Source organism: Anser brachyrhynchus (genome assembly GCF_964034855.1).
Source record: "Anser brachyrhynchus genome assembly, chromosome: 1".
Classification (NCBI taxonomy): Eukaryota; Metazoa; Chordata; class Aves; order Anseriformes; family Anatidae; genus Anser; species Anser brachyrhynchus.
In genome coordinates this window covers 36,410,221-36,420,662 of record NC_137694.1, presented here as the reverse complement: position 1 = coordinate 36,420,662, position 10,442 = coordinate 36,410,221, and the positions used below count along the sequence as shown (strand labels likewise).

Here is a 10,442-nt window from a genome sequence, read left to right as displayed (position 1 = left end):
GCCAGGCCCACCCGGACCCCCCCGAGGCCAAGGACGGGGCCCGCGCCCCCTCCCTCCCCCGGCGGTTAGGCGGTTGCCGCGGTTACCGCCGGCGTAACGCGCTCCGTGAATAGCGTAAGGAAGGCCCCGGGCGGCCACGCGGGCTCCCACCGCACGGCGGAGATTGACGGCTGCCTGGGCCAATCGCGCTGCGCGGCGGGGCGGTGGGCGGGGCCGGCGGCTGAGGTGAGGAGGCGCCGCGCGCGGCCCCTTCCTTTCCTGCGGGCGGCGGCACCATGAAGGCGTCGGGCACCGTGAGTGGGGCCGCGGCGGGGCGCCCGGCGCCGGGATTAGGATTAGGATTTGGATCGGGATTGGGACCGGGATTGGGATCGGGATCGGGGTCGAGGCGGCCGCTGGGAGCGCGGTGCCGCGGGTTTGGGCGCTCCGTGCGCGGCCCTGCAGGGAGGCGAGCGGCCAAGATGGCGGCGGCGCCTGAGGAGGCCGCGGCGGCAGCGGGCCCGGGGACGGGGCAGGCTGGCGCCGAGCCGCTCACGGCTCGCTCCCTGTCTGCCCCCAGCTGCGGGAGTACAAGGTGGTCGGGCGGTGCCTGCCGACGCCGAAATGCGCCACTCCTCCGCTGTACCGCATGCGGATCTTCGCCCCGAACCACGTGGTTGCCAAGTCCCGGTTCTGGTACTTCGTGTCCCAGCTGAAGAAGATGAAGAAGTCTTCGGGAGAGATCGTGTACTGCGGCCAGGTGCGCGCTGGAAGAGCCGATAATCTGGGAGGCTTCTGGGGAATTCCACCTGGTATACATAGAAGGAATTTACATGAAGCGCTGTTACGGGGGGGGGGCAAAACTAAAGTTCATCCTTCATTTGCTGTGAAGATGAGGAACAAATTCACTTTTTGGAAGTGGCAGTGCATGTCCAGGGAGCTTAAAACAAAATCCCATTAACTTAATATTTTAAACATATGATGAATTATACCATTCAGTGCTGTTTCCTGAGTTTTATACTCATTTCATTGTGGCATGTGCATTTTAAGAGTTACGTGGACATTCACGATTCTTGCAACATCGATACCTGGGCATATCTATCTGACTGTTTAAAGGATGTTCTTTTTTTTATTATTATTATTTTTGCTGTGATGTAGAGCTGAAATCTAGTAATTTCACACTGAATTGTTAAGGTTTGACTGCTGCTATGTTGGTGTGGGAGAAGAGACCAAATGTTCTTTGGCAGTAGAATTTTTTACAGTGTTCTCGTAAGAACTTTAATGTAACTAAACTGATGAAACACTGATGATGTAGTTTCTTTAACTTCTTTTATGCTCTTGTCTAATTCCAGGTGTATGAGAAGTCCCCTCTGCGGGTAAAAAACTTTGGCATTTGGTTGCGCTATGACTCTCGTAGTGGAACTCACAACATGTACAGGGAGTACAGGGATCTGACCACTGCGGGTGCTGTCACTCAGTGCTGTAAGTATGTGTAACTGTTGGAGATACAAAATGGTAGGAACGGTATATAATGCAAGCTTAAATATTAAATTGTGTGTGAAGCCTAGGTAAGAGCGCTGTCTTCATCCACGGTAACCAAAACACTCGGAATCGAGATTGTGAAGTGGCTGGAGAAGTCTGCAGATGTTTGTGCTCCCTTACTGATGATACGTTCTCCATACTGATGATCACATTCTCCACCTTGAAAATATTACCACTTAATGTGACTTTCTGTAATTCCAGTAACAAATTTTGCTATACAGGCCAACAGTTGCATAACCTTTCAGGTGCTATATACATTTATTTTACTGTATATAGTGTTTTGAAATGGTCGAGTTTATCTTCCTAGTTCATGTGGGAAGAATATCTCAGATCAGGTTCTTCTGATTCCTCTTAATATGAAGTATTTGAGGGACAGACCATTTGTATAGACGATGCTATTGACAGTTGAATCTGGAAGCGTTCAAACCGCTACAAGTTGCACACAAAAACCCAAAGAACGTTGTTCTTAGTAATGATGTTCTTGTCATGTGTGCAGATATTATATGTATCTTGTCGCCTTTCAAGAGCTGAGGTGCTCTTGGAAGTGAAACTTAAGGTCCTACATTACCTTGCAGGATATTGCCAGTTAACAAACATACCAAAAAGCTTGCTTAAGAGGTCTGAGAACTTGATTTGTCGTAGCATAATGACTTTGAAAGCTTCATGTTCAAGAATACTGTAGCAGATGAAGCTTTTACTAGGTTAGATCTTCATGGGGGACACAGTAAGCACGGTATTTCAATAGGCCTGTCTTGTAAAATTAGCTATTGTCATGATCTAAGGCAGTGTGACTACCACTGAGAGGAGTTTTCGGGTAGCCTATGTACAGATCCTCCTGTTCCATAAGGCAAATTATGTGGGCTAAGTAACAATTCCTGATTGTATCACTAGTGAATTTTTAGAAAAACCTATTTTCCCAATAATTGTGTTTCATTGTTGATTCTGAATTACATTTTTCTCGTGGGGGGAAAGAAAAAGTCCCATATAGATTTCTGTAACTTCATAACTCCCTGAAATCAGGCAAGAGCAGTAAGATGGCATTCTCTTGGAGAAGTTCTGTTCTGAGTTCCAGGTGGAATTGTCTGCTGCACTGTGGTTCTCTGATGAACAGTTCCGCCATCGCTCTAGATGGTGGAAATAACGTGGTTAAGCAGAGTTAACCACGAATTCTAGAGGTTGTGGATGGCATTCATGTTTCTTGGATGGATGCTGGTAGGATTTTGAACTGAAAATGTGTGAAGATTTATTTTAACGAGTTCTCTCGTTACAGACCGTGATATGGGAGCCCGTCATCGTGCCCGTGCTCACTCTATTCAGATCATGAAAGTGGAGGAAATTGCTGCGAGCAAGTGCCGTAGGCCAGCAGTCAAGCAGTTCCATGTGAGTGAAGTGAAACTGTGGCGCCTGCCGGGTCCCAGTTTAATATCGGGCTGGGGGGGGGGAGCTTTGTTGTCTGGTACACCTTTGTTTTGCAGGGAAACGGGAGGGGACTGAACTGGCATGCATAGCTTTACAGTTACTTTATGCTGTGTGATCAAGGCTTTTAGAGAAGTCAAAATAAATGCATGTTATATTGCAGGAAACTTGCCTTAAACGGGCATTTTGTTCAAAAAGAACCATAAAGCTAGCGCATCCATTACCTCCTATGAAGTGTATCTAATCTGTGGATGCATTACATAAATCACCTGTTGAATTATAACCCAGCTTTTTGTTGCAAACTGGTTTTGGTGTTCATCTAACATCTCAACTAACACAAAAATATTTTTCTTGCAGGATTCGAAAATCAAGTTCCCTCTGCCGCACAGAGTTCTGCGTCAGCAGCACAAACCCCGTTTCACCACCAAGAGACCAAACACATTTTTCTAAATGCAAAAACGTGCTGTTGGCTCCGTGTTGTAATAAAGATGGATTTGAACCTTTGACTCCTGGTTTTCTTTGGAAAAACTCCCCAGTCTTTTTCCTTCCTTCCCTGAAGCCCCTTTCCTTCTGTTTGCTACGAGCTGTCAGCAGCCCGGTTGGAGAGCGCAAGGGAAAGAGGGGCTAGGGGAAACGGAGGATGTTGCTGTTCTGGGGGTGCTGGAGGGGTGCAGCTCGAGGTGGGGAAGCGCTGCCTGTTAATTTCATGGGGGATTAATGGGGTAGAAGGGAGTGGGCAGGTGTTCCAGGGGAATTACAGAATCGGTAGGTTGGAAGAGACCTCCAAGGTCACCGAGTCCAGCCTCTGCCCTAACGCAAGTCCTCCGCTAAACCATATCACCGAGTTCTACATCTAACTGCCTTTTAACGACCTGCAGGGGTGGTGACTCCGCCGCTTCCCCGGGCAGCCCATTCCAGCGCCTCACGACCCTTCCGGGGAGCAGGAACAGCCCCTGCCGCCTAGCAGCCCTCCCACGGCCCTCGTGTTCCTGATGGCTGCGTGCCTGTTCTCAGCGCTTACACAGGGTCTGCTCGGGGAGCTGATCTGTCCGCAGTGCAACGCGGAAGGGGATTGATTTGGGCAGTTCTGAGCTATCAGCAGGCTCCTCGGAACCTCGCTCAGGGCCCTGAGTCCCTGGCGGGGCGGAGCGGGGCGGAGCGGGGGGGGGAGCCGGAAGGGGCGGGCGGTCGGAAGCGGCCGGCAGCAGCGGCGGCGGGTGCGGGTGCGGGATGGGGGAGGCGATCGCGCTGGGCGCGCCGGTGCCGGTGGAGCAGGCGGTGCTGGAGACGTTCTTCTCGCACCTCGGCATCTTCTCCTACGACAAGGCCAAGGACAACGTGGAGAAGGAGCGCGAGGGCAACAGGAGCGCGGGCGGCAGCTGGCTGGCCCTGCTGGCGGCGCTGGCGCACCTGGCGGCCGCCGAGAAGGCGTACCACAGCATGGCCTTCCTCGGGCAGAAGCTAGGTACCGCCCGCCGGGGGGGGGGCACGCACCGCGGCTGGCGGGCGGGGAGAGGAGCCCGCCCCTCCGTAAGGTCCGGCCTCGGTGTTGGCGCCGAAGGGGCGGCCGATTTGACCTGCTTCAGGAGGACCTTACAGGCAAAAAAAAAAATCCGTAAAGCTGGCTTTAAAAAGCGAACTTGGTGCTAGCAGAAAGAAAAAATTGTCAAAATGACAGGCGAAGTTCTGCTTGTTTCCAGACTTCCCAGACAACAGCAGTAGGTGATGGCTCCTCTGCCGCGACTTGGGGGCAGGTCGCGGCTTGGAAAGCTGGCTGTTTATCCGCCGTAACCAATCCTCTGCTTTTCTGCCTCAAATTGCTACGGTTACTCTTGAACAATACGTGTGAAAAGAACGGCGCGCCGTTATAAAAGCCACGAGCAGGCTCAAAGTGGAACCAGAATTTGGAGTCTCCTCCTGAAAGTTCTGCAGGCTCAGCGCTTGTGGGCCTTGCTCTGCCGCAGCCCGCGGCAGCTACAGCAGCACCTTTGCACGGGCTTTTGGTAGCATCAAAGTTTGTCCCTGCCCATGGCAAGGGGCTTGGAGCTGGACGATCTTTAAAGTTCCTTCCACCCACAGAAAGGTCCCATAGAAAGTGTTTTATGATGGCCACTTTTATTTTTTTTTTTTTTTTAATTTTTCATAGCATTGAGCAGGTAGAAAGAAGCCCTGACCTTTTTTTCTCAGTTTTAGTTACGCATTAACCTGTGCTGTGGTCCTGCTGAGATAAGCTGTGTTTGTTTTGCCTGTGAATTCTGGCGTATATTAGGTGGTTTGGGGACTGGAAACGTTTGGTTTTGTAAGTCTGAGTGTTTGACGTTTCAAGTGGTATCGTTAGGGGAATTCTCTTCAAGAGATCTATTAACAGCAGTGGAGCCTATTAAAATTTCACGATGACTTGATTCTTCTGACTTGCACAGATAACACCATTTCCAGGTTATGTAGCATAGCAGCAAAATCACCTAACCCCTTGTTATCAAAAAGGTCACGCTGTAGTTAAGGCCAATGTGAAGGGGTTAAAGAAATTTTGCAGCAGTCACTGGCTGCTGAAATACGAACAAGGACAAGCGTGACCTGTATCAAATTAGGTAGAGTGCTTCTGATTTTCTGCTACATGCAGCTCAGTCATTCGCAAAACAATACACTGAAATTTATTTCTTGATGGAAAATGGTGTGATCGAATAACGCTTGGGAACACCCGGGGAAAAACAAGCACGGTTTTATTTTTTCCAGTACTGCTGTCTCTCTCTGCTGTCCCTGGATTTTGGTAATCCCTCCATGTTTGTCTGAACAGGTGGTCAGTCATTCTTCAGCCGAAAGGACTCCATCCGAACCATCTACACATCCCTGCACAATGAGCTGAAGAAGGTGGTGGCGACGGGTCGCAATGCACTAGGAGGAACAGCTCCTCACTTGGAAGAGCTGCTTTCTCACCTGTCTGAACAGCTCTGTTTTTTTGTTCAGGCTCGGATGGAAATTGCTGACTTCTATGAAAAAATGTACACGCTCAGCACCCAAAAGTTCATTAACTCTGAGGAACTGGTAAACATTTTGGAATCCATCTTAAAGAAATACAGCTCAAGGTCAGTGCTTGTTTGCTGGCACTAAGTACTCAGCCATGTTTTGTAATAAACGATGTTGAGGTTCAAAGCAAGCCTGAAGATTTTGCTCTCCTTTGATTGCTGAGCAGCGTGGCCCCTTGCATGAATTCACACGTGACGTGAGCGTTGGGGAGCGGTGTCCAAACATGAGCTGAGGGCTCCAAATAAGACAGTGAGACCTCCCTGACCCCCAGTCTATGCAGCATGTTATAGAAACCATCTTTCTGATTCCTAATTCATGCTCAGCAGAGAGGGAGAATCATTTTCCTCATGGAAAAAGTACAAGAATTATTTCCTTTTTTTTTTATTTATTAGGTGTGTGTGAAGGGGAAGCAAGGCGTAATTTCATACAGACTTCAGTAAAATTAGTGTAGAAATATAACAGATATTTGTGTGCCAGTTTTAGTCTAGAATATGTCTGTTTAATTCTAAAAGCCATAGTAAAGTAAAAAAATAAAGATAACTTGGTGCTGTTTTCTGACATTCAGAATCTAAGCACTGCAGCTGACTCCCTTACTTTTAGGAATAATTTAAGGAAATTGTAGTGTAGTTTTGCTATTTAAAAGTCAGAACTAGTCTGTCATCTTACTAGTCATTTTTGGTGATTCTCAGCTTGTAAACCTTCACAATATCGGAGCAGTTAGTCCAAGGAAAAATGAAACTACAGTTTTTTTTCCTTGGTATGATAGTCAGTAGAAGAGTAAAGGAAGGCATGCTTGTTGCAAAGTTGCTTTATGATGTACGCTGGCCATTATCATTTGTTCTGAGCGTGTGCTTAGTCAACAGTACTGTTTAAAATTCTGGAAATCAAAACTGAGTCTCCGAGGTGCGTTTGTGCTTCTAGTGCACTATTGTAAGGAAATAAGAAATGCCTCCTTGGGAAAATAGTGATGATCTTGCTTGGGGATAATGAGCAATCTTTAAGACGAAGACATTCTAAGAGGCTGCTGGAGCTATTTCAGTCGTTCGGTTCTCCCCAGTAATGTACAGAGTATTTCTGAAAGAAAGGAATAATTTAACTGCAATAATTAAGACAGCATCAGGTGCAGGATCCTTTAAACGCCTAGTATGAAATGAGTAAGTAAATAGTAAACTATCTTGATGTAATTATTCTGGAGTGTTAAACGCTCTCCATCTAGTCAGCGTTTTCTAGATTTGTATGCATCTGTGTTCTCTAGAAGGAAATGAAGAATGATGTGGCTTGTTTATGGTCTGCAAAACAAATCTATCATCCCTCTGCTTTCAAGAATGATTGGGGGAAGAATCAAATTTCCAATGTGCAGTTAAGTTCTTAACACGCTGGCTTACCGAAATAGCGTAAAAGCCTGTCTGTTTTAAGTGATAGCGAGCTCAGTCAGGTGCTCCTCTGTTAGGAAAGTTAATTACAGCAGATAGTCTGAGTGCATAACCTGGTTCCTCCGCAACCATATCAGGCTTCTCAGCTGTGGCTGAGAAGCGTATTTTTGGATTAAAACAGTTTAGCAAATCCTGCCGTGCAGTGAAACATGAAAATAGCAATGAGCCGTGAAGGAAAGTGGAAGTGGGAAGCCGTACATCAAAACATTAATCCAGGAGACACGGCGGCGAGTTTTTTTAATTGCTTTTAAGGTTGAAGAATAAGCTTAGGCTGACTGCAAGTGTGCTGAAACCACTGTGCTAAGTGTACGCTTGGTGGGAATATCTGGAATAAATAGTGTTGCATAGTGCTTCTCTTCCCTTCTAATACCTGCCAACAAAACTGTGTTTTTTTCTACTGAATACCTAAACCATTGAAAAAATATAGTGTTGACTATTATGGGAATATTATTTCTAATTGACCCTTATTTGTTTAAAGAAATTCAAATATGCTCTGGGCTTTTCGACCCACCAAAGCAGTTGGTAAACACTGGATCACTGCTACAGCAGAAAGACATGATGGCTGCTGACATACGCCGTGTACAGAAGGTGGCAGGTCCCCCAGCCGAGCCTTTTTGCAGAACACGCTGCGTCGGTTGTTCCACCACATCCAGCATTTCATTTCCTTCAAATAAACTTGGACTTGCATCTTAAAAGCAAATCCTTTCAACACACGTATTGTGGCTGTTGAGAAAAAAGGGACACTTGAAAATATTTTTAAGATCACACAATTTTTGGATAAAATATGAAGAAAACAAGGTGGGAAAGAAAGCTATAGAATGGCTCTATTAAAATTCCACAGAGACTTGTTCTAATGGTAGGGTCACTCTAGTGAATAAGATGTGCAGTGACACTTCTACCTTGTAGATGAGATTTTTTTTCTGTGAAATTCAGAGCTGATCTTGTCCTGAATTTTTAGAGAGGAAAAAAATGATTGTTAGAGCATCTTTGTTGTGATATTATGAAGTCCTGCCAAATGTTGTTTTTTTTTTGCTCTTAGCACACTAACGTTCAAAATTTGGGACCAGGTTCATTAGTAAATACAGTCAGTTGTGATGCTATTGACTAATTTCCCATCACATTTTTATTGTGAATTAAAAAGAAAAGAATAAAACTCAATTTGGTTTCCTCATAGCTTTTCTACATAAACATTGAATTTATAATGTAAGATAACTTTTTGTTTTAACTTAATATCTTAGCACTATTCTATGACTATCAAGACATATTGCCACTGGAAGGGATTTTAAATTGGAAGAAAAATTAAAAAAATCTTAATTCTTACTTAAAAAATTCTTAGATCTGAATTTAAAGAGGAATGGCACTATGGTAGCTTGTGGATCAAGATTATCAGTGCCTTTTCTTGGACCGGTCAAAGAGGATTCCCTTGCTTTGGTAAATGCCTGATGGGTGTTTTTGTTAAATATGAAGTGCTGTATGTTCATTAAAATGTTTGTCCTAATTATGTTAAAAGAGGAGTTTTTAAACTTACAAGGTGATTTTTTTTGTTTTACACTGTAGCCTCCTTTATGTGGTGTTCTGTATATGAATTGACAACTATTAGCTGGTAATTTCACTGCTGCGTACAGCAGTTCTCACGTCTTGAATAACGTTGTGTTTTCTAGATTTCATCATCCAATCCTCAGTCCTCTTGAAAGCAGTTTCCAGCTGGAAGTAGATGTGCTTGCACATCTCTTAAAGGCTCAGGCTCAGATCTCAGAGTGGAAGTTCCTTCCATCCCTGGTCAACTTGCACAGCGCTCACACAAAACTACAGACGTGGGGCCAAATTTTTGAGAAACAGCGAGAGACCAAGAAGCATCTGTTTGGAGGGCAGTCTCAAAAAGCAGTACAACCTCCACACCTCTTCCTCTGGCTGATGAAACTCAAAAACATTCTCCTTGCCAAGTTTAGCTTTTACTTTCACGAGGCCCTTAGTCGACAAACAACAGCATCTGAAATGAAAACGTTGACTGCAAAAACAAATCCTGATTACTTTGGGAAAATTTCCAGTTTCATTCGGAAATATGATGCTGTCAATGTTTCCTTGATTTTTGACAATCGTGGATCGGAAAGTTTTCAGGGACACGGTTATCATCACCCCCATTCTTACAGGGAAGCCCCCAAAGGAGTGGATCAGTACCCCGCAGTGGTGTCTCTGCCCAGCGACAGGCCTGTTATGCACTGGCCCAATGTAATCATGATTATGACTGACAGAACCTCTGACCTCAACAGCTTGGAGAAGGTTGTTCACTTCTACGATGACAAAGTCCAAAGCACATACTTCCTGACTCGCCCCGAACCTCATTTTACCATCGTAGTTATTTTTGAGTCTAAGAAGTCAGAAAGGGACTCTCATTTTATTTCTTTTCTCAATGAAATTTCGCATTCCCTGAAGAACTCCAAAGCTTTTGCAAGCTTGAAGCCTGGATCCAAAGGGTAAAATACGTAATACAAGTTTTCAAGGCAGACTGCCAGCCTCGGGGAAAGCTGTAGGGTTCAAGACTTACATAAATCAATGTTTTTTCAGAGTCTAATTAAAAAGGAACCATTATTTTTAATTATATAAGTTCATTTTTTTTAAGCTAACAGACATTTAAAAAAAAAGTATTTCTGGTTGTACTTAGTGGGACAACTTAACCGTGGGGTGCTAAATGGCCACAGCAAGTTTTTTTGTGTGTGTGGTTTTCAACTTGCAGAACGACTTATTTTTTCAGTCCACAGCTTTGTTGCCTGTATCACAGAGGAATATGTGCACTTTATTGTAATCTGATCTATAGAATTTATTGAAAATGCTATGAGGGTGGAAAATACTATCTTCAGAAAACCGTGTTGCCTGACAGGAATTATTTCTGGGAACTATACACTGATAGAAGGGAATATTAAAATGTATGAACCTGCAAGAACACATTTTAAATAAAAATACATGCATCATAAAAATACTCTGAATTCTGAGTTTTCAAGTGGCTTAAAATTGAGATCTTTGACATAAACCTTTAAAGAGCTGTCTCCG

General features: G+C 45.1%; 2 protein-coding genes across 4 annotated transcripts; both read left to right on the top strand.

Annotated features, from left to right (window-relative positions):
- The first annotated feature begins 139 nt into the window (after window positions 1-139).
- Window positions 140-3,441, top strand: RPL18A (ribosomal protein L18a). The gene is made up of 5 exons (XM_080576647.1): window positions 140-293; window positions 560-739; window positions 1,332-1,461; window positions 2,792-2,901; window positions 3,295-3,441. Exons 1-5 carry the CDS (start codon window positions 276-278, stop codon window positions 3,385-3,387), a joined length of 531 nt encoding a protein of 176 aa, XP_080432773.1. The 5' UTR covers window positions 140-275; the 3' UTR covers window positions 3,388-3,441.
- A 672-nt stretch (window positions 3,442-4,113) lies between these two features.
- Window positions 4,114-10,369, top strand: KICS2 (KICSTOR subunit 2). Of its 3 annotated transcripts, none has more exons than XM_080576646.1 (4): window positions 4,114-4,402; window positions 5,732-5,805; window positions 5,902-6,020; window positions 9,056-10,369. In XM_080576646.1, the coding sequence occupies exons 1-4, from the start codon at window positions 4,168-4,170 to the stop codon at window positions 9,870-9,872; spliced, it is 1,245 nt and encodes a 414-aa protein (XP_080432772.1). In that variant the 5' UTR covers window positions 4,114-4,167; the 3' UTR covers window positions 9,873-10,369. The 3 variants fall into 3 exon arrangements, with proteins under 3 accessions (XP_080432772.1, XP_080432771.1, XP_080432770.1); XM_080576645.1 differs by having other exon boundaries at window positions 5,884-6,020; XM_080576644.1 differs by having other exon boundaries at window positions 5,732-6,020.
- The last annotated feature ends 73 nt before the right edge of the window (window positions 10,370-10,442 follow it).